This window comes from Lactuca virosa, chromosome 2 (genome assembly GCF_052849685.1).
Source record: "Lactuca virosa cultivar CGN04683 chromosome 2, Lactuca_virosa_CGN04683_v6, whole genome shotgun sequence".
Taxonomy (NCBI): Eukaryota; Viridiplantae; Streptophyta; class Magnoliopsida; order Asterales; family Asteraceae; genus Lactuca; species Lactuca virosa.
The window spans coordinates 254,606,577-254,630,160 of record NC_136427.1 but is presented as its reverse complement, the minus strand read 5'-3'; the positions used below and the strand labels follow the sequence as shown (position 1 = coordinate 254,630,160).

At 37.8% G+C, this 23,584-nt stretch overlaps 2 protein-coding genes and 1 long non-coding RNA gene across 4 annotated transcripts in view; all 3 read right to left on the bottom strand.

The window, feature by feature from the left end:
* Positions 1-6,615: 6,615 nt before the first annotated feature.
* Positions 6,616-8,254, bottom strand: LOC145160794 (UDP-Glycosyltransferase superfamily protein). Its single transcript, XM_079080127.1, has one exon. The coding sequence runs from the start codon at positions 8,179-8,181 to the stop codon at positions 6,703-6,705; it is 1,479 nt and encodes a 492-aa protein (XP_078936253.1). The 5' UTR covers positions 8,182-8,254; the 3' UTR covers positions 6,616-6,702.
* Positions 8,255-11,919: 3,665 nt separating this feature from the next.
* LOC145160793 (Transducin/WD40 repeat-like superfamily protein) lies at positions 11,920-15,809 on the bottom strand. 2 transcript variants are annotated; one of them, XM_079080125.1, is made up of 18 exons: positions 15,584-15,809; positions 15,413-15,509; positions 15,244-15,324; positions 15,031-15,077; positions 14,713-14,746; positions 14,440-14,530; positions 14,212-14,303; positions 14,033-14,107; positions 13,864-13,952; positions 13,655-13,781; positions 13,481-13,570; positions 13,266-13,331; positions 13,089-13,180; positions 12,918-12,983; positions 12,687-12,750; positions 12,503-12,591; positions 12,307-12,421; positions 11,920-12,133 (listed from the first exon to the last, which is right to left on the bottom strand). In XM_079080125.1, exons 1-18 carry the CDS (start codon positions 15,640-15,642, stop codon positions 11,990-11,992), a joined length of 1,518 nt encoding a protein of 505 aa, XP_078936251.1. In that variant the 5' UTR covers positions 15,643-15,809; the 3' UTR covers positions 11,920-11,989. The 2 variants fall into 2 exon arrangements, with proteins under 2 accessions (XP_078936251.1, XP_078936252.1); XM_079080126.1 differs by having other exon boundaries at positions 11,920-12,092; positions 15,584-15,805.
* A 1,938-nt stretch (positions 15,810-17,747) lies between these two features.
* The window catches only part of LOC145160796 (uncharacterized), a 51,522-nt gene continuing 45,685 nt past the window's right edge, over positions 17,748-23,584 (bottom strand). Inside the window, exon 3 of the long non-coding RNA XR_013738248.1 lies at positions 17,748-17,835. This is a non-coding gene — a long non-coding RNA (uncharacterized LOC145160796). The remainder of the gene's footprint in view (positions 17,836-23,584) is intronic.

Below are 23,584 nucleotides of genomic sequence, written 5' to 3'. Positions count from 1 at the left end.
AACAGATGTCGTTCCTTCATGTGTTTTTGGTCTACCTTTCCTAGGGGGCGGTGTTCCAAAGTTTCCCATTTATGTCACTATGATTTCAGACATACACTTCTTGTAGCCTTAGTGGGCATACATTTCCTCCATCTCATACCAATTTTTTTTTAAAGTAACTATTTTAAATCAACTAAAGTTAATTTTAAAAACTATAAATATAAAACAAAACATAAAACTTTTATTGAAAGTTAAAGCGAACAACATTACATAACCGGAAATTAAATAAAACGTAACACTTCGATTTGGATAATGAAGCAGAACCGGTGCCCACCTTAGCGAACTGACAAAATTATAAACACGATTTCCCAACATGAACAACTTGATTTCAAACCAAACCATAACGTTTTATATTTACTATTACAATACAAACCTCACTACAAGTTACCTACTTTACTCTCTTATGAACACACAGATTTCAAGATTTCAACATATTATCAACCAAGAATATGAAACCCTAAGTTCAAACCCTAATATGTAAGAACAAAATGAAGACGAGAGAGAATCAACAAGATAATATATGCTTGAATGAATGATAACACAACAACTCAGCTTTATATATGTTGGGTTGTCATTAACCCGACAACCGGCGAGATAACCCAAAAAAATAATAATAAATAAATAAATAAGATAAGATACACTCAACACCCCTCAACAATTACGAATATGCACCTGAGACACCGGATATAAAAGAAACGCAATACAAAACTAAAAAGGACAAATTGTTAGTTTGCTTAAAATACATTTCGTTATCTCAACACCCCCGGTCAAACTAATCATTTGACAACTTATTTGACAGAAAAAGGATCAACCAAACACATTTTTTCACAAAGATTTTCATGTTCAAAAGAACCAAGAGAATTAGTCAAAACATCAACAATTTGATTAACACAACCAACCTTAACAAGATTAATAACACCATCTGCAATCTTTTCCTTAATAAAGTGAACATTTATTTCACCAATTGGGAATAGTGCAATTGGTATGGGTGATCAAACCAAGAAACCGACGAAACCGAAATCGAAAAAACTGAAATCGAAGCAAAACCGACGGTTAGGGTTTTGATTTTTTTAAAACCGAAAAATCGGGTTCGGTTTTGGTTTTTACCCATAAACCGACCCATCTAACCCGAGAAACCGACCCATACTTAAAACCGACAAACCGCCCCAAGAAACAGACCCATCCAACCCGTGAAACCGACTCATACTTGATTGTAATAGACTATTACGGGCTTTGTTTGTAACTTGTAATAGACTATTTGGTTGTAAGACTCATGTTTTTTGAAGTATTTAACTTTAATTTGGTGTTTTTTAAAGTATTTAACTTATTGCTTCATTTCTGGAAAACGGGTTAAAACCCAAAACCCATGGGTTTAAACCCAGAACCCGTGAGTGTATGGGCTGAACCCAAGAAACCGAAAAACCGTCCAAACCGACCTCAGAACCCGAGAAACTGAACCGACCAGAAACCGATCCTATTAGGTTCTGAAAACCAGAAACCGACCATTTATGGGTTGGGTTGGGTTTGGGTCCAAAACCGACCCAAACCGACCCATGCACAGCCCTACCGATTGGTAGAGGCATCACCTCTTAGTTTACGAGGATGGAGAGGCCGGTGCTAACAAGAATTGAAGGATTAACACTAACACCGTTGTCGTTCAAAAAAAAATGAACATCTATTTCAAAATGCTTAGTTTATCATGAAACGATGTTTAAAGCCAATTTGATTGCAAATCCATTATCACAAAAAAGATTAAACGGAACAGTATTACTAAACTGTAAATAATACAAAATTTTTAACACCAAAATTATTCACATGTTAAAGAACCAAAAGCCCAATACTCAGACTCAATTGATAACCTGGAAATTGTAGATTGTTTTTTTACTTCTCCAAGAAATAAGAGAATCACCAAAATAGACCAAATAAGCACTTACTTATTTTCTAGAAAATAGACACTTAGCCCCATCAGCATCAGAAAAACCTCTCAAAACAAGAGAATAAGTTTTTAAATAACAAACCCTTTTTCCAGGACTGTTTTTAAGATATCTTAACAACCTCAAAGCAATTCTTAAACGAGATCTTCTAGGTTACATGTCACTTCGGTCACATCCGAAGTCGGTACCATTCACTATATCTTTGTTACCAACGATCTTTTCTGTAACATCGACTAACAATGTGTCACTATGTGACAACTAAAGAGGGTGGATGCATTGGAGGAATGTCTTGCTTGAAGGTGAGGAGGTTTTAAGAGGGTTGAACACTCTGATTAAACTGGAGTTGAAATGGGTTAGGAGGAGCTTAGTCTGATTCGTGATTAATTTCACATCAAGATGAAAGGGTTTGGTGTGTTGGTAGTAAGATCCATTGTAATTTAAAGATATTATAAATTGTAATTTAAATAAAAAAAGATGAAAAATAATAGAGAAAATGATACAAATGGCCTACGAACTGTCTAGGGTTAGTTCTTTTAGTTCCTTAACTATTTTCGTGACTTTATGAGGAAACCAACTCATAAGCAACTGGTCTTTTTAGTCCATTTTATTGGTTTTAGCCATAATGATGGGCCTATAACTAATTAACTATTATGACATGGCATAATAATTATTGTGTAACATCCGGATTTCCAGGTATCATAAATTGAGTATTTATTTTAAGTCAAGGAGAGGGACTCGACGAGTTGACGCCTAGACTCGTCGAGTAGGATCGCGATTGCTGACTAGGATTAATGAACGGACTCGACGAGTCGGCAAGTGGACTCGACGAGTCCGCGCTGTGGACAGAAACCCTAAATCTTCGGGCATGTGCCCTATTTAAGGGATCTTATGGCCCTCATTTGCGGCCACCTTCACCCTTGAGAGCACCAGAGAACCTGAGAGCATTGTGAGTGAGATAAGAAGCCATTTTCTTCATTTCTAGTGTGATTTTTGCAAGAAAGAAGGAAGGAGGGCAAGCTAGGCGGATTGAGGAGCTCAGATCTGCTATCATTTGATCAGAAGAGGCTGCCAGAGGTATAAATCTATGCTCATTCTCATGTATATGGTGGCCTACTTAAATCTAGGGTTTTCTTATGCCTTCTTTAGCTTGGATTCGAAGCATATGAGGTCCCAAGGTGGAATTCTTCTTAGATCTGGACCTTAAGAGGTCCAGAGAGTCCTAACTATCCTGCTTTATGCTATCCCTTTGGAGATATGAACCTAGGTTGCCATTTTAGAAGCTATTTCACCAAAAGAAGCCCTATGAGTGTTGCATGAGCGTAAAGGTTGGACCTTTACGTAATTATTGTGTATTGGAAGGTTAGATATATAGGTCAGAGAAGCAGATCTGACCTCAGAAGGTCATTTGAGTAATCTCATGGACGAAACTCGCCGAGTCCATGAGCGGACTCGGCGAGTCGGATCGTGTTGCACCACGATTCGTGTTCAGTGGTAACCCGTTGAGAGAAAGGTTAACTCGACGAGTCGAGTTAGGCTTTAGGAGGATTCAGAGGACACGTATGGACTCGCCGAGTCACCCGAGTGCACTCGACGAGTCTGGTCAAAATTAGACCGTTGGCTAGGGTTGACTTTTAGGGTTTGGTCAACATTTGGACATTGGACCATTGGAGGGGTAAAATGGTCTTTTCCCCTTCTGAGAGAATATAGGGAGGGATTTAGTCTAGCCTTTGAGAGTCGTATTAATTAGAGGTAATTACTTTATGTGATTAGGCGGAGGCTAGATCAGATATTCGAGTTCAAGACTTTTCCGAGATTACCCGAGGTGAGTCTTCTCACTATACTTTACCTAGAGTGGTAATTAGGTGTGACCGGAAGGTCTTATGTGCTATGAGTAGAATGTGATGTATGCTGTTATATGATATGTATGTGCTATGTATGTTTTGAATAGTATAGTATGGACCGGAAGGTCATTATGATATGGACCGGAAGGTCAACAGTGTATGGACCGGAAGGTCATTATGATATGGACCGGAAGGTCAACAGTGTATGGACCGGAAGGTCAAGATGACGAGGACCGGAAGGTCATCAGGGTAGGACCGGAAGGTCTACCCGAGTTGTGGAGCCGGAAGTTCCACTGAGACACATTGGTCGGAAGGCATCATAGATCTATTGCCTCGAGTGGCTAATCGATATGAATGTGGTATTTTGGGGAACTCACTAAGCTTTTATGCTTACCGTTTGTGTGATATGTGTTTCAGGTACCAGTGAGGATCGCGGGAAGGCGCCGGCATGATTTGTACACACTGGAAGAAGAGTTGTTGGAGATTCTGGGATTTCTTATTATTATGACATTTGACATTATGAGATTTTGAGAACTATTTTATGAGTTTTATTATGTTGAAAAATGAAAAATTGTTTTGAAAATTTACGTTGTTACATATTGACAAAACAATAAATGATATATTCCTCCTTTAAAAATCGATTTAGGGTTTCTTCATGAACGAATGACTTCTTCTTCTTCTAAAGTGATGATCTCGAACTCAAGTCCAAAACCCTAATTCTTGACTTAAGGAAAAAAGGGCTCCTTTACCCCTGCCTCAATGGGCCTCCCTCCCCCTAAGGCCCAAATCCGTAAAAAACCCAAAAAGGCATCCAAGCCCAACTACAAGGCCTCTAAGGCCCAATATGGCCCAAGAACCCCCAACATGGCCGTAAGCCCAAAAAATGACCTGATTGTCAATCAGGTGGGCCCGAGGCCTAAATTAAACAAGTCCATGCATACGCCCAAAATATGTTGAAGCCTCTGCTATCTGGATTTCAAGCCAGTACGCCCGGCGTACTCCTAGCGTACGCCCAGCGTACTCGGCTAAGGTCAAGAACCGCCAATCTTCCGAAGGCCATAACGTCTTCATTCTAAGTCCGATTTCGTTATTCTTTATATCCACGGGAAGGAAACGAGAAGCTCTACACTTCTATCAACTCTCCCTTGCCTTAAAACTTTTCTAACATAAACCCAAACTTCATAAAGGCTCGAACTGATACTTACTGATATGTCCTTGGGCTCCAACACAAACCGAACACTCGGTCCCCACAACCTACATTATCCATCACCAAATGGGTGTTACAGACACCACGACTTGTTACGAACGAATATAAATTTGAATACATCGTACACAAGTATCGGAACCATATCCCAAGAAACATGCAAAAGAAATGGTACGAAACAATAAAATAACATGGAAAGGACAAGAGACGTGTCTGTCTGTAGACCAGATAATAAATGAAGGACCGGTCAAGACTATGAACTCTTCTAACAACGAGCAGCCTGTAAATACCCCCAAAGACATGATATCTGAGGCAGAGTAAGGTAAGGCAAAAAAGAGATAACATACATAGCATTAAGGTAACATTGAGATCACAATCTAATTTAGGCATCAGAGAGCTATGTCGGGGTCCAAATTAGATTACGATTTCGTTTCCGAAGGCCATAACCCTCGGTATGGTTGTCTGATGCCTAAATTAACTCCCGTGGATATAAAGAATGACGAAATCGGACTTAGAATGAAGAAGTTATGACTTTCGGAAGATTGGCGGTTCTTGACCCTAGCCGAGTACGTTGGGCGTACGCTAGGAGTATGTCGGGCGTACCAGCTCGTCATCCGGATCGCAGAGGCTTCAGCATATGTTAGGTGTATGCATAGACTTGTTTAAGTTAGGCCTCGGGCCCACCTGATTGTAGCATGTCATTTTTTGGGCTTAAGGCCATGTTGGGGGTTCTTGGGCCATATTGGGCCTTAGAGGCCTTGTAGTTGGGCTTGGATGCCTTTTTGGGCTTTTTATGGATTTGGGCCTTAAGAGGAAGGGAGGCCCATTGAGGCAGGGGTAAAAGAGCCCTTTTTGCCTTAAGTCAAGAATTAGGGTTTTGGACTTGAGTTTGAGATCATCACTCTAGAAGAAGAAGAGCAATCATAGGAGAAGAAGAAGTCATTCGTTCATGAAGAAACCCTAAATCGATTTTTAAAGGAGGAATATATCATTTATTGTTTTGTCAATAATTATTATGTCATATCATAATAGTTAAGCCAAGTCATCATTTAATCTGTAAGAGCCAGTTACCGGTGGGCAATATTTGAACAAAACATATAGTATGTTGGTATTTTTTGTACAAAAAGTTTACTTGGATGGTGTTTTTTGAACATACCAAACTTGGATGGTGTTTTTTGAACGATTTTGAAACATAGTTACCCCTTTGAGTCATTTTCTCTTGTTTTTTTTTTCTTTACTTATTTTTTACCGGTAATTGTCGGTTACCACAAGGTCAAATTTGAACAAAAAATGTACTTCGTTGGTGTTTTTTGTACAAATGTTTTACTTTGATGATGTTTTTTGGACACACCAAACTTGAAAGTTATTTTTTGAACGATTTTGACACATAGGTAGCCATATAAGTCATTTTTCCATAATTAATCACAAAAGTTTTGAGTTCGATTTTTTTGGTGTATTTTTGCCATCAAAGTTCGCGGAAATGCAAGTCCCAGCAGACCAGCATGACATAGATTACACCTCGTAAATTAAGGAATAATCTGAGGAGGACATTTGTAATTTACTCGAAAGAATATGATTTTTTTTCTAATAGTGTTCATAACTGATAACTCTATAAACCATTTTTTATTAACTATTAACTTTAAACTGAAAAGTAAGAGACCAAATATATTAATGATCAATCGATTCAATCTTGTTGTAAATCATGAGTGGTGGTGATGGTGGTGTTCTTCATCAATGCAGCTTGAAGGAAGTCTTCCATGGCTTCGACAGAAGAACCTCTGAAACCTTGTTCGTTTCTTGTTGCTTCTTCAATCATCTTCTTTATTTCAGATGCTTTCTTCCTCATCTCCCTCCCTTTTCCATCCTCACTCATCACCTCCTCTATCGTCTCCCTCAAATCCTCACTCCTTACCTCAAAACTAGTCCCTCTTGCCACCTCCACACATACCTCTGCAATCTCCACCATCATCTTCGCATTATAGAACTGCTCCGCCGCCATCGGCCACCCCAGCAACGGCACTCCACGGCTCAACGATTCCAGCACTGAATTCCACCCACAGTGACTCATAAACGCCCCTACAGATTGATGAGACAATATCTCAACCTGGGGTGCCCATTTCTCTACTATAAGTCCTCTGTGTTCCTCCTCTGTCTGTTTCTTGAAGTTTTCCGGCAGCCACTCCTCTGCTCTGAACTCGGTGTTTATGTCGAACCCCAGCGGCGGCCGGACTACCCATATGAAGTTTTTCTTGCTTTTATCTAAAGCTTTGGCCAGGTGCATCATCTGGGATGCAGTGATGGTGTTTTGTGATCCGAAAGAGATGTATAAAACGGAGGCTGGTGGCATTGAGTTTAGAAATTGTAGACATGAATTTGTTTCGATTCTGCCATTTTTTCCGGTCCGAGCTCCACCACTTACGGATAAGTCTATTGGGCCAATTGCCCAAACCGGTCGACTGAATTTTCTTCTGAAATACGATAAACCGACTTTGTCGAGGTCTTCTACTGTGTTAAACAAGAACCCATCGGAATTCCCCCATGCTGGGAGGTTCTGTTTCTGGAATTTCGACCAAGGGTCATCGCCGGTGGCGGCTACCAGGCTTGGAGTTAACTGGGTCACTTGCAGTTTACCAGCTTCTGGAAAATCCGGCAAAGTGAACTCGCTGGAATCGGAATGTTTGTGTGCCAAATTGATCCAAGACGACAAGTAACACGCTAATCCAAACCCACCGGATCCACTGAAGATGACATGGAAAATCCCGAACTCATGGGTTACCGCCGCCGACCACCCAAAGAAAAAATCGGCCACCACACAAAGCGGCGGAGTTCCAGCGTCAACCAATCCAGAGAGGATGTTTCTGAAGGCTGGTTTAAGAGAAGCGGAGGCGACAAGGAGATCGTAGATCTGGTATGGAGGGAGAGAATCGGTGTTCTCAGAGTTGGGAGGGAGGCCATGGTCGGAGGAGTTGAAGGGGACTTCAAGGAGGCGAACGGCAGAGGTGGGCGGAAGAACACGGCGGAGATTGGCGATGTTGAGTGGGGTGTTTATGAAGGTGATCTGATAGCCCTTTTGTTCCAGTTGAAGAGATAAAGATAAGAACGGGATGATATGGCCTTGTGCCATGAAAGGGAACATAATAATATTGTTATTATTGCCCGCCATTGAAGAAGCTTTTTTTGATTCAGAAGAGTGTTGATGGTGATGAATTATAAGGCCGAAGAAATTTCTATCTAACACGGGTAAACGCTAGAAACGACCTATTTCTTAGACCACACAACTTTCTCCTTTTCACATTTGAACCCTGGAAAAAAATATTGTTTTTTCTCAGTCAACGAGATTATACTTTTTAAGCAAAATTCAACATTTCAACTGAATAACTTAATCAGTTAATTGGGCAAATATTTCTGTTTATACAAAAGTTGGTCAAATAGAAACCAAGTGTTGTTTTGACGTTATCGGTTATACGTCTTAGACATTCAGTAGAAACAAATATCTTAATACAAAAAGGTATATGATATTTAAAATGCCTTTTGCTTCGTCATACTTGTTTGTTTCTCTTTCCGTGCCAAATTAAGTATATCACTGCTATGTTTTCCATATTTATGTGATACTTGCTTCTTTGTTGTGTTTGTGATTGCTTACTTGCTTCCCTTTGTAAAACTGTTTGGTAGTTTATGTTGTAAAATATGATTGGAATAGAACATATTAAAAGTATGTTTATACGAGAAGGAGAAGGTGTCGGTCATTTTCTTTTGCAATTTAGTTGCTTTAAAACGAGTTCATGACGCTCTTATCATTCATTTTATTATTAATATAATAATTTGCTCTGATCTATTAAAGGGGTTCACGATGCCGTATAATGCAGTTTAAAATCGAAAATGCAAACCACATTGCAAAAGCTTTAAACCGCATTATTATGTGTGCTTTCGGACGGACGTTTTATGTGTTTGATAGATGAGCTTTTCAACTTTACAATTTTTTGTTTATAATCATGCAGGTTAATCATTTCTAAATTTTATATCTAAGACTTTTTGCAAGTTAAATCGGTATATTATAACTTCTATGAAGTAATAGAGTATATTTTTATCAAAGTGGTACTTTTGACATTCTTTTTTTATCTAAACTTAGAGATGTCAAAAAATCTCGTGGAACCCCCAATCTCGTATAGAGGGGGTATTTGTTTAAAAAAATCAGGAATGGAGTGGATAGGCAGTAAAGTCTCGAAACTCCCACGAGGCCCGTTAATATATTTATATAATATAAATACAATAAATAATTTAATTAAACCCTCACGATATGAGATTATATTTTTGTTTTTAATATGTAAAATTCTATTATAAATAATTTTTTTTTACCCAAAAAATAATAATTTTTAGCCCCAAAAAAGACAACCCAAAATCAATTGGAGATGGGGAACGGAGGCACGTGTAATCAAAGAATTCGGAGGCCATGTAGAAATGATGGAGATTCCGGGGGTGGAGAATAAGATGAATTTTAAAGGTGGCATGAAGGATGCAACCTTTGCCCTGTTTGGCCCCGATGCCCAATCCTATGTAAATTACACATATTTATCAAAGTTATCATAAATGTCGTACATTGAAAACATTACATTGAAATGAAATAGATACTAATTAGTTTGTTAATGGTGATTACATCTTTAGATGATGTACATGACCACTCATCTTTAATATCATTAATTTCCTGACTTTTTTTTGTCAAGATTGAAGTGTAAAAGCTATCAAGTAAAAGATAAATACATTACCTTTGTGTTTTCTTAAATATAGTTTTTTTAGATTTTTATTTTTGAATTGTAGGCTTTTTTGTTTTGAAGTTTAAAGATTATAAAAATTTTAAATTATAAGAAATTAACAATCATGATATGAATCATAATATTTTTAAATTATATTATTTTAAATCATTTTATTTTTGGATCAAATAATTTTAGATCATAATAATATCCAACTAAATCTAGTTTTTGAACATAATAAATTTTGGATCGTTATGTTTTTTTGAATTATAAAAAATACAATTAAGGATTATAACTTTTTATATCATAGTATTTTTAGATCATAACAAATTAAAAATCATAAACATATTGAATTATAACATTTTTGAATCATAAATATTTTAAATCATATCTTTTATATTATTTAATAAAAATACGATTGCAATCTTTGATCTTTTGGGGTCGTCCACAACTTCTTCAGAGATAGTGGAGAGAGAAGAACATGAAGGAGAGGTAATTATGATGAGGGTTAACTTGTAGAGTACACTCAGTATTCTAAAAGAACAAGAAATAGAAAGAAAATTGAAGAGGCATACAAAGAGAAAGAGGAAGACTGGCAAAGCTTCGAGAAACAGCTAAAGTTGAGGAATCAAGTGATTAGTTTCATTATTTACCATCAAATAGAAGTAGGGATGAAAGTGAGTCCAAACCCGGACCGGTTTACCCAGACCCGTAAAACCCAGAAACTGGAATTGATGATTTATAAGAACCGAGAACCGGACCGGTATACGGGAACCGGTTCCAGTTCGGTTCCGGGTATCACACCGGTTAAAGTGGGTATGGAACCGGTTGGAACCGGAAATTGATAATTAGAACCGGATTCGTGTATTAGACCCGTAGATATCCAAAAACCCGGAAATAGACCCGAAATTTTGGAACAAAAAAAAATGCAATATGTTTGAAAAAAAATGAATCAAAGTGTATAAAACTAAAATAACCATGTTCAATTTGTATCATCACATTGAGAGATAGTTTTTTTAATGGCCAAACTATATATAAAAAACTAACAATCAGCTAGGAAATGAAAAACAATTACCAAGTGTTCATAGCCAACATTGTATTTTACAACCACACATCCAACTTACATTAATTTTAGAATTTACATGAACTGCCCATTAAAAAGAATACTAACAATCTTATCAAAAGGAATTTGATGCGTTATATACGAAACACCAAAAACACAAACCGTAAAATATTCAACATAAAGTTTAAATTAATGAAAGTTTGGCATGTTACAACAATTATACCATCTTAAAATACAATATGTTATTTAACCGATACAAAAGAAAAAAAGCAATTTGTTAACATTAATACAATATTAATCATGACATTCTTTTTACAATGGACCCATTTTGAGTTTTTGACAAACCTCCCCAACGGAAAAATTAGAATTTGGTGGATGTTATTAAATGAAAATAATTAATATAATTGGAAAAAAATGAATCAAAGAATGGGACTTGGTAAATAATATGTAGCAATTACAGTGGACTGGTTTTTTTTTAGTAGCCGATATCGGTTTCGGTTCATCTTATTGTGTAACCCTTCAAATTTCGGTTCAAGGCCCACTAAAACGTTTCCGGTTTATTAAACCCGGTTTCGGTTTTTTTTACAAATCCGGTTCTAAAACCCAAAATACCCGGACCCACTTGACCCGGACCCGGATTACCCGGAACCCGGATAAGACTAATTTTTAAACCCAATACCTGGACCGTTTAAGCATTTTCCGGTTCCGGTCCGGTTTTCGGTTTTATAACTCATCCCTAAATAGAAGTGTCTTAGTAAAGCTAAATGTTAGTAGGCTTTCTTTATCTTCATCTTCATCTTCTACTCTACAACACTTAGAAGTACCTAAAGCTAAGGAATTAAGAATTGGCGATGATCCAATAGCAACAATGATGTAAAGGGAGCAAAAATGGGTTTTTTTTTAAACACAAATAAAAGTTCAATCCACATCAGCAAGCCTAGGTGGCATTTTACCTGAGAAATGACCTGATTCCAGTAGCAAGGGTATATTTAAAAATGAAACATTAGTCTGTTACTCTATGATGGCGTTTTTATAGTTGAAAAATGTTTTTTAATCATTTTAAAAAGTTGGTTACCACCCTTTATGACAATTATCCCAAAAACTAAATTAATTATAAATTTAGTGTTACAATGTATTTAATATACAATTGGTAAAGCATTTTAGAAAGGGCTATACACACAAAAGTGTTCAATTATGCTCATTGTCATCATTGTCTCCTTTCCATGAAATGTGCTTTTGAGAAACCATGAGTAGAGAAGCTTCCTAAAACAAATACCATTTGCCAACATTAGCCTTTTTCTGTTCTGCACCAAGTAGACCCATAATGAAAAATAATGAGGGCGTTCACGTCTTTTACACAAACCTCTATGGCATCTTTATTTTGTGGGACAAAAATTGCATTTTTTGTCTGGTCTCAACCTCATTGATCAATGTCATAACAATGTGTAAAAGAGCAAGAATGGATAAATATATGCACCAGGGTTCCAGCAATTATGGTGCCATTGAGGGGATGAGTGGCACAAGCAGTAACACGTCCAGACAATGGTATCAACTTGTTTTGCTTACGTGGATGAAAAATCTCCTTCATGTCACTACACTCAACAAAGACATATGCATAAATAACCAATCAGTCTTTAAGATGTGATTGAAGAAAGAAACAAAAAATTACTTACTCATGATCTACGTGGCATGGGGAGTTTCTGTGTGGGTAAAAATCCAATAGGTGAAGCCCATCGCTTGAAGATGACCCAACTGCATACATCTGTAAATTGAAATTAAAAAATAAAATTAAGCAAAATTTTATCAAAAGAAGAATAGGAACAAATATGAAATTAACAAAAAGAAAGAATGTCTAACCGAATGTGCAGGTAGCCATGATGGTTTTCTCGAGAACAAAATAGGGACATTATTTGTTTCATCCCTAATTTCATAAACAATAATACATGGTTTTTAATATACCATGGGAACAAACAAAATGTAATTTAGAATATAGACCAAAAAAGAAAGATGTTTTAAAAGTAACAAATCCTGGAAAAAAAAATTAAAATGAAAACAATAAAGTGAGAATGAGTCAAGAGTAAGACTTACAGCCAATGAGGCGGAGGGCAATGGATATGTGTCACTTGGAAATTATGCAAATCCAAAACACCAGACCTGAATTTACAAAAAGAAAACTAAGTGACAATAGGTAAAGTGGAATCATATCATCAAATATTATTTAATATTTTAAATAACAAATTTATTTATATTCTGACTTACCAACCATCATCAAGATGGAAGCCGAGTTGATTTGGACAAGATGGATTAATGTCAATTGACTGTATTTCCTTTGCTACAATATCTGATTGTGCCTGCATCATATATCAGTTTTTCAACATTAAACTCACTAATATTATATTAAACCAAAAACCATAGTGACATAATAATTTTTCATACCTTTAGAAGCTCAATTTTATTCAGCATGGATGCTAACTTTAATGATGTCATAGGAGAAGAATGTACCTGCCATTGGAGAGACAGTTTATTACTTTATTATTATATTATATACAATGAACTTCTTATTTCAACGTTTGAGAATTTTCATAAAATCAAAAAGGATAAAACGATTACAAATATATATATATAAAAGTTGTATAAAGAAGAAAAAGCACCTCCTTGTGACTTTGAAAAGCAGCTGATGATCTTCCACCACGTAGATCCCAAATATATATAAACCCACTCTTACTAGCACCATATACACACTGACAATTAAATTAAAATTTAAAGGTAAGTCTTTATAGAATTAAATGGAAAAGTAAATTTTAAAAAATGTTAAACCTATTTACTTGATCTCCATTCAGTTGGATGCTGGTAAGGCTGCTATTTGCATTAGTTGTAAGCCCAGTTTGTGGAAGATCACCCACTCTTCTGTCCCAGATACTTATTGCTCCACATGTGTCTGAAGCAAGTACCCTTTCCAACAAAGATTGAGACATTTAAAAATCATATAAATAAAGTATGCAGCATCAGCATTAGGGTTTTTTCTTTTGTGAACCTTGTGTCATCATTAAATAAGGCTATATCAGTTAAACCTTTGCGTATACTGCTACCATGAACAGTAACAGTAGGCCTCTTTCTCAATACCTGCAAATTGATAAACTTGAGATACTGAAGCATCTTAATGTACTTATATTAATGAAGAAATACAAATGAAATATAAATACCTCAACTGGCTCAGAAGAAATATACCCAATATCAAATATATGAACTTCATTATGGCTTAGGGATGTACATGCCACCTGAACAGTATGCATGTTGAATGTTAAGCCAAATTTAGTTACAAACTTGTAAAGGAAAAAGAACAAAAAATAAACAATGAGAAGAAAAGGGAGGGATAACAGACCTCATCCTGATTAACAGGATTCCAGCGAACAGCATCAATAGAATTGGATAAAGAAATGTGCAGCAGGTGTTTCCCCTCATCTTCTTCTCGGCCTATAACCAAAATAAAGAACAAAATGGAGAAAACAATTCATGGTTGAAAGTTAAAACAAATAATCAATTCTTTGATTAAAATCATTAAGTTGCAACAAGGATGACACATATAGTAGAATTGGTTTTAAAAACTTACGTGGAACTGGTTGATTACTTTGACAGTATAAAGATTCAAAATCATGAACAGTTAGACACCCTGATCTTGTCACTGATGCCAAATAGATTCCCTGATAGAACGATAATAAATAAACCAATAAGATTTGTCTACTCCTGGTGTTAAATCTGGAAAATGAAAAAACATGGTGAAATGAGACCTGAAATGGTATTCACATTTCTAGCTATGGGCAAATGATAATAAAGCACACATGATGCTTATATTTGTCCAGATAATGAAGCTAACAGTGCCTACCTGTCTGTCAAATTCCAAAGCAGATACACCCACCCTGGATGATGATAAAGTAAGAGAGAATATTAGTGGATCTCTCTAACTGAACAAAAAATTGAAAAGAAGATTGTTGTTCTAGAAATGTAATTAAAAAAATGAAGAAACAAAGTAATTTCAGATTTGAATTCAGGATATCACATTACTATCCATGGCATATAAATACTCCTTCCATCCCGTTATGTAGATAGATTTCATCAAATGATTAGGCAATATGTGCATATATATAATTACATATCAAACAAAGGCATCAACTAAATACAAAAATAGAATTATGACACTTACCCACTGATGCGGGAGCCCTCTGATGCGTATCCAGTGGCTGCGTTAATCTGCCAAAATAAAAACATAGCTATCGCCGATAAGCAATTCCCCTTATAATTTCTACTCCCTCGTTCCCAGTGAAATTATCAAAATCTTGGTGAATTGAGATTGTTTAACTTGGGACGATGTAGCATTTTTTTCCTCAATTTAAATTCAAATGTAAAGGATGCGAACCAAGAACGAGTGATACATGCTGCTGATATGCGTTTTACAAGGTCTTCCTTCAATGTGATACGTGTGAGGAAATGCCCCAATCTCTCAAAATTAGACCAATCTAGGGTTAGTAACTTGGTCAGGTAAAAACACGTTGATAACACACCCAACCAAAATCGACACTTCTTACCTCGGAATACGATTGCATAAGCAGCGGGGAGACATCGTGGCGGTAATTGCCTTTAAATTTTCCAGTCAATTCAACTAGACTCCTATTCCACTGCGTCCTTCATTTGGGTGATAAGCAAAACAGCAATTAGCCGAAGATTGAAACAACCACAATATAGTTAGAAGAGCTTACCCCGTTATTGGCTTAACGTTTTCAGCGATCGCAGCAACAGGAACTGCGTACTTTTCCATGGCGGATTATGTGATATCAATCGAGGCCTCTGAGTGACCGAAGCCAGTAGCAGCGAAACATCTATAAGGTTTCCCGCTCTTCAGAAAAAACAAATATTGTAAAACTTCTCAGCGCGTGTTTTGAAAAAGAGAAAACACTTCGTAGCTTTTTATCGGTGTAGAAATATATAAACTTTTATTTACCTAAAATGACAAAACTCCAAAAATGTCTATGTTGAAAATTATTTCTTTTGATCCAAAACTTTTATTTGTTGCGACTTTGGGTCGAAAATTTTTTAAAATATTTAAACAAAACTCCAAAAACAGTCCATGTGGTATGGTATGCTTTTTTTTGGGTTTTGGTTCAAACCCTAACTTTTTTGGATCAGTAATTTTTTTGAGCTAGTTTCGTTGCGTATTTGGTCCCTTCGAATATTGAAATTACTGTAATACCCACCCTTAGGAAATTTATTTTCTATTTTTCTTTCATTTTTTTAAATTTATTACTTATTTATTTATTTTACTAATTAAAAAATAAGAGGGAGGTCACCTCTCTCTCTCTCTCTCACATACACACACATGGGTTTTTGATGAACATCATGAAGACCCTTTGAGTTCGTGAAATCTCAGATTTGTTCTTGAACATACATCACGTCCAAAAATGATTTCTTGTTCATGGTTTTTGTGTTCTTCGATCTTTGGATTTGGTCTTGAAAAATGATTGCATGTTCTTGGTTCTTGTGTTCTTCGATCTTTAAACTCCATTTCAGATCAGACTCAAATTTCATATTGGAGTTCATGTGTTTGTGTATGAACCCAATTACAGATTTTATTTAATGTATCTTACACTTAGATTCGATTTTGTATTCAAGTTTTGGTGTGTGTGTTAAACCTATATTTCAATAACAAACTCATATTTGATCTTTATTGTGTCATCAAAATTCAAGTCAGATCATCATCTTGTTCGTCAAAACCCAAGTCAGATCTCCAACTTAATTTAAGATGAATTAATGTTTTGAACATCAAAACCCACAAAACAAAACCTCAAAAATGATTTTCAGACCCGATAACACAAAACTAAGAACACAAAGAATTCCTAAAAATGAAAATCGAACATGGAAAACCCATATGATATTTGGAAAAAAATTTGAACATGAAAAATCAAAAGTGGAAAGCCCATACAAAACACTTCACAATCGATTTATGAGTTCTTCAAACACATGAACATTTTTTGGGTTTTGTTGGGTTTATAAGTTCTTGCGTTCTTTGAGCACACACACATTGAATCCTTGAAGAAAGCGAGAGATAAATTGTTTGAAGTTCAGATTAAAGAGAGAGATAGAGATAGATTGAGAGAGGGAGAGGGGTCCAAAATCGAAGATGAAATCTATAGTTGAGTTATAGAGAAAAATCGAAGAAGCGCCTGTTGGTAATTGTAACATTCGGTTTCAAATTTGCTTCATTGTTAAGGTTGCGGCCCAGTCATCAGTAGTCACGAGGCTTAGGGCTTCGAGAAAGGAAGGATTTAGCCCACTTCGGGTGTAGTTGCAATGGTATAAGTGATCCATGTATTCAATTGTGTCTTCGGAAGCCAAGGGTATGACTGTAATTTGATATATCGGTCTTTTATGGGTTTAGGGTTTTGTTCGAGAGGTTTTAAGGCTTAGGTGTGTTGTTAGGAGCGTAGGGATTCTCGCCACCTTTTTGTGGATATAAGGTTCGTTGGAAACGGACCTAGGATGAGGGAGTTATGATACTTTGAAGTTATTGGCAGATTTGGTCCTTGGTGGAAAAAGCTTGCATTTCAGCCCATGCATGCAAAGGTGGCATGTGCGTGAGTACGCCCAGCATAGGCTAGGGTACGCCCAACGTATGAATGGAAAAGTGGAACGCGGGTTTGGGAGTTGTACGCCCAGCGTACGTTCAGGATCCCCAAAACCCTAATTTTAAGGGTTGGCTCACTATTAAGCACCTTAATTCTCAGGTGTGAGCCTCTCTTTCATCCTTGTAACGACCCAATTTTTCAAAGGAAAATTTTCATTTTTTTAATATATCAAATATTTTCCACAAACCATAAAATCTCCAAATACAATTGTTTTCAATTTAGTAACAATAACAATTTTATTCCAAAACATCAGAGTGTCCCACAAACGCCTGAGGGAGAGTGCACGTCGCGCCATCAAGCCTTGCCCTTGCCCTTGGGCTCAGATGTACCTGAAACAAATCCACAAACTGTAAGCTAATGCTTAGTGAGTCCCCCAGAGCATACCCCACACATAATCCACATAACACATATCATATTAACTATAGAAGCTACATATATCACATAAGCCATGCATACTAACATATAAGGATGTCGTGGGCTCCTCCCAGGGTCTTATACATTCATGTCATGGGCTCCCCCCATGGTCTTTACCTAGGAATGCCACGGGCTCCCCCACATGGTCTTATATCCAACTGTCACGGGCTCCCCCCGGGGTCTTCCATGCAATAACATAATAATCAACTAGCATATCATATATCACAGAAGTATCTATCATACTACATAACTCATACGTAAACATATAAGGATGTCGTGGACTCCCTCTAGGGTCTTACTCCAATGTGCCATTGGCTCCCCCACATGGTCTTATATCTGACTGCCACGGGCTCCCCCTCCCCCCCCCCCACGGGGGGTCTTCCATGCAAATATCATATAATCACTAGCATACCACTTAGCATAAAGCTAACTATCATACCACATATCTCTACTACAGATAGTGTACCTGTTAGGTGCATTTTGTGCACCTTTTTGCATAACCTTTAGCCCTTTGTATGTATGTTTTTAGCATAATTGTTCTTTGCTTTTATTGCATTTCATCATATTTAGGTTAATTTCTGGAACAACCTTATTTGCACTCTTTAATGACATTTTCAGGTAAACAGGAGGTTGGAGCGCGCTTTTGGAGGTGCCGGGGGGCATTGGTGAAGATTGCGGGATAATCGGGCGTAGAACGGAAGAATTGAGAAAATCAAGTTTGGACTCGGAGTCAGAGGGCAACACGGGGCGTGTTGGGTTTGGCCTAGAAATCCAACACGGGGCGTGTTTGACCATTCCAGGCATTTTGACCTCACTGAACACGACCCGTGTTCATTTACTCTATATTGACACGGGGCGTGTTGGTCCAGTTGAACATTTTTTAGCATCATACTTTAGAGTTGGAATCGAGGATTGAAGGGTGTGTTTTCACTTAACACGACCCGTGTTGATTTACTCTATATCGACACGGGCCGTGTTCAACTTAAAAACTGCTTTTTGGAAGTTTTTCCCTTTTTCCTTATGTCGAGAATGGGGTCATTTTGGGAGAAGATAGAACATACCAGAGCACTTTTGGAGAGGAGAATTCAAGGGTTTTAGCAAGGGTTTGTCCGTTAATCATTGGGAAACATTTTAATTTCTTCTTTGTAAGCACTTTAGCACTTAATTCCATCTTTTAAACTTGTTAATCTTGTTCTAGCCATGTGTGGCTAGAACCCTAACTTCTCCAATTTCATGTTTTGACTTTTTGGTTGTGAATCAAATCATATGACCTGATGTTTGTGTTTAATTTCTATCTAGTTAAACTGATTTTATTTCAATCGAATGTTTGATTCTAATAATGATTCTTATTGGCCATTTGAATTAGGGTTAGGTCATTCAAGTTATTCATTTTGCAAAATCCGTAATTGTTTTGTGAATTGAACTAAGTAACAAGCATTAAATTGATTTCTTATGAATGAATTTAGTGTAAATCTTTTCACACATTCTTACGCTCCCGAGCTTGTGAGGAGTATTGGGTGTTGTTGGGAACATTCACAATAAGCTTAATGCGATCTTTTAATCTAATTCTAAGAGCTTGTTTAGATTAGGTTAGCAAGGTTAGGATTAATCAAAGAGCTTGTTTTGATTGATTAATGTGGTGGATGGAAAGTGTTAGAGCTTGTTAACACTTTCAAGTACCAACTTAGATAGAATGAAACAAATGTCTTGTCATCTTTGATTCACATTTCTGGATTGTCATTCATGAAGTTGGAGTCCTTACAAAATCTGAACTTAATTCACGCCTTTAGTTGATTGCTTATGTTTTAATTGTTTGTTTAATCACTGCATTCTAAACCCCCTTCTCTTTACTATTGGTGACCATAGTACCTTGTGCAAAGAGGTATAGACCAATTGTCCCGTGTCTTTGTGGATCGACCCTACTTGCCTTGTACTACCTTTTAGTGCAATATAGTAGTGTTATTTTGGAGTATATCGTACCCCTATTATTTGTTGGGTCTGACACACTTAACAAATTGGCGCCGTTGCCGGGGACACGGTGTTACTAATTGTTTATGCCTAGATCTTTTCGTACAGGTACACCACTGCCAATTGACTCGGAGATAGAGAAGACTGCAAAGAAGTTAAGGAAGCAAGCCAAGCTTCGTAAGAGGCAACCGGTTTCCGGTACTTCTTCATCATCCAATCCCCCGGTCATCAACATTTGGGAGGACATACCCCTCTCAAGTGTATCCGCATCAGAAACAGAAAGCCCATCACTCTCACCACAACCATCCTCACCCATAAATACCACTCCACCCTCTTCACCTGTTCATAATATCCTAAACACTTCACCTACATAAACATCACCCACTTCTCAAGCCATGGGAGATAACCATGGAGGAAATCCACCTCCAAACCCACCACCCGAACAAACTCTCCGTCAATGGTCAAGACAAGAGGTTACTCAACAACCTCTTTGCATCACATACCCGGCCGCCACCAACCTGGAACTAAAATCCGGCCTCATTCACTTACTCCCAACATTTAGGGGCCTAGAAAATGAAGATCCTCACAAGTTTCTCACAGAATTCCATGTAGTATGTGTGGGTATGAAACCACACAATGTCACGGAGGATCAGATCAAGCTTAGGGCATTCCCCTTTGCAGTGCAAGACGCAGCCAAAGACTGGCTCTACGACCTCCCACCGGGGACGGTGACTACTTGGGTAGACATTGCACGGTTGTTCTTGGATAAGTACTTTCCCGAAATGAATGCTTCAGCCCTGCGGAGGGAAATTATCGGGATCAAGCAACACAAAAGAGAAGCTTTCCACACATATTGGGAAAGATTTAAGAAACTATGTGCCCGTTGTCCAAAGCATGGGATTACCGAGTATCAGCTCCTACAGTACTTTATTGAAGGCATGACCCCAATGGAAAGAAGACTTCTCAATGCTTCTAGTGGCGGATCTTTACCCGATAAGACCCCAACCGAGATTCGCAATCTAATCAAGAACATGGCTGAAGATTCCAAACATTCAAGCCATGATGAAGAATGGTATACGGATGCACCCCGAGGTGTAAAGGAAGTTCAAACTCCTCAGATTGAAGCTCAATTGTCCGAGCTCACAAAAGTAGTAATGATGTTGGCCAAAGACAAAGGTGTGCAGCCCACACCCCGCCCATGCGGTATTTGCACTCAAGTGGGGCATCCAACCGATATGTGCCCACAACTCCAAGAGGAAGATTATGAAGAAGCAAAAGTCATGGGAGGCTATTCCGGGTCAAATCAGAGGGGTTATGAGCAACCACGAGGTGATCAGAGATGGAACAATAATCAAGGTTGGGGTGGAAACCAACAAGGAAATTATCATTCAAATCAATCACATCAATACCATCAAAGACCACCATTTCCTCAAAATCAACAAAGACCACCCTTCCAACCTCAAAATTACCAGCCAAGGCAGCCACAGCACCCTCCTCAACAAGCGGGTTCATCAAGTATGTCCTTAGAGTACATAGTGAAAAGCCTTGCCACAAGCACTCAAAGCTTCCAATAAGAAACCAAGGCAAGCATAAAAAGCTTGGAGCAACAAGTGTCACAACTTGCTCAATCCGTAAGTAAGATGGAGTCACAAGGCAAGCTACCATCTCAAACGGAGAAGAACCCGAAACACAATGCTTGTGCCATTACTTTAAGATGTGGGAAAAGCTATGAAGGTCCAAAGATGCCGGATGAAGAAGAGGAAGAGAAAGAGATAGAGGTGGAAGAAGCTATCAAAGAAGAGGAAAGGAAAAGTACTTCCAAGTCAAAGAAGCCCATAGAGACCGAAGTGAAAGTCACACCAGCTCCATTTCCTTCAAGGTTGGCAAGTACCAAAAGAGAGTGGGAAGATGATGAAATCATGGCCATGTTTCGAAAGGTTGAAATCAATATCCCTCTTTTAGATGATATTACACAGATTCCTAGATATGTTAAGTTCCTCAAGGAACTTTGCACATCTAAGAAAAAGCTTAAAGGAAATCAAACTGTGAAAGTTGGTGAAAATGTCTCAGCCGTGTTACAAAAGCGGCTACCAAAAGAATGCAAGGACTCGGGTGTTTTCACGGTTCCTTGTAAAATGGGTAACCTTTTTGTACCACGTGTCATGCTTGATCTTGGAGCATCAATCAATGTTTTACCCTATTCAAGCTATAAGACAATGGTAATTGGTCCTTTATCAAAAACCGGAGTTATCATTCAACTTGCCGACCGGTCTTTGGTACACCCGAAAGGTGTATTAGAGGACGTGTTAGTGCAAGTTAATGAACTTGTATTTCCCGTTGACTTTTATGTTTTGGATATGGGTGATGAAAACACCCCACAATCGAACTCCATCCTTTTGGGGAGACCTTTTATGAGTACCGCAAAAACAAAAATAGATGTAGCCAATGGTACTTTGTCTATGGAGTTCGATGGTGAGGTGATTAACTTTAATATCTTTGAAGCCATGCGTTATCCTAGTGATATTCATTCTTTAAACTTCAAAGATGTTATTGATACATGTACTAATGATTGCTTTGAGATGTCAAGCCAAGATGTGCTAACCACCATCTTGAGCAAACACGTTGATGAGACAGGGATTAAGAATTTGGCTGACAAGTACACATTGGAGGATGAATTGATTGTAGTAATCAATTCCTTGGAAAAAGCACAACCCATGAGAGTTGAACCACCCCACATGAAGCTAAAAAGTTCCAATCCGAAACTTCTCCCATCCATAGTACAACCACCGATTCTTGAGTTGAAGGCTCTTCCCGATCATCTCAAGTATGCCTATCTTGGAGAGGAAGAGACATTAGCGGTGATAATTTCAACTAAGCTAGCACGAGAAGAAGAAAAAGAGTTGGTTGGAATTTTGAAGAAGTACAAGGAGGCTATTGGTTGGACCATTGCGGATATAAAAGGGTTGAGTCCATCATTATGCCTGCACAAAATACTGATGGAAGAGGACTTCAAGCCAACCCGTGAAGCCCAAAGGTGGTTGAATCCACCTATGATGGAGGTGGTTAAAAAAAAGATCATGAAGCTCTTGGATGCAGGTGTAATCTACCCCATTTCTGATAGTAAGTGGGTAAGTCCCGTGCAAGTTGTCCCGAAAAAAGCCGGAGTCACCGTTGTCAAAAACTCCGAGGGGGAATTGGTACCCACCCGTGTGCAAAACGGGTGGAGAGTTTGTATCGATTATAGGAAGTTGAATGCTTCCACCCGCAAAGACCACTTCCCTTTGCCATTCATCGATCAGATGTTAGAACGATTGGCCGGGAAATCCCACTATTGCTGCCTTGATGGTTTTTCTGGTTTTCATCAAATTTCGGTTGCCCCGGAAGACCAAGAGAAAACCACATTCACATGTCCCTTCGGCACCTTTGCGTATAGACGCATGCCCTTCGGCTTGTGCAATGCACCCGCGACCTTCCAAATATGTATGGTGAGCATATTTTCAGAATATGTCGAAAATATCATAGAGGTTTTCATGGACGATTTTACTGTTTATGGAAATTCTTTTAATGAATGTCTGCAAAATCTCACCAAAATCTTACAAAGGTGCATTGACACGAACTTAGTCCTTAATTATGAAAAATGTCATTTTATGGTTGACAAGGGCTTGATACTTGGACATGTGGTGTCACAAAAAGGTT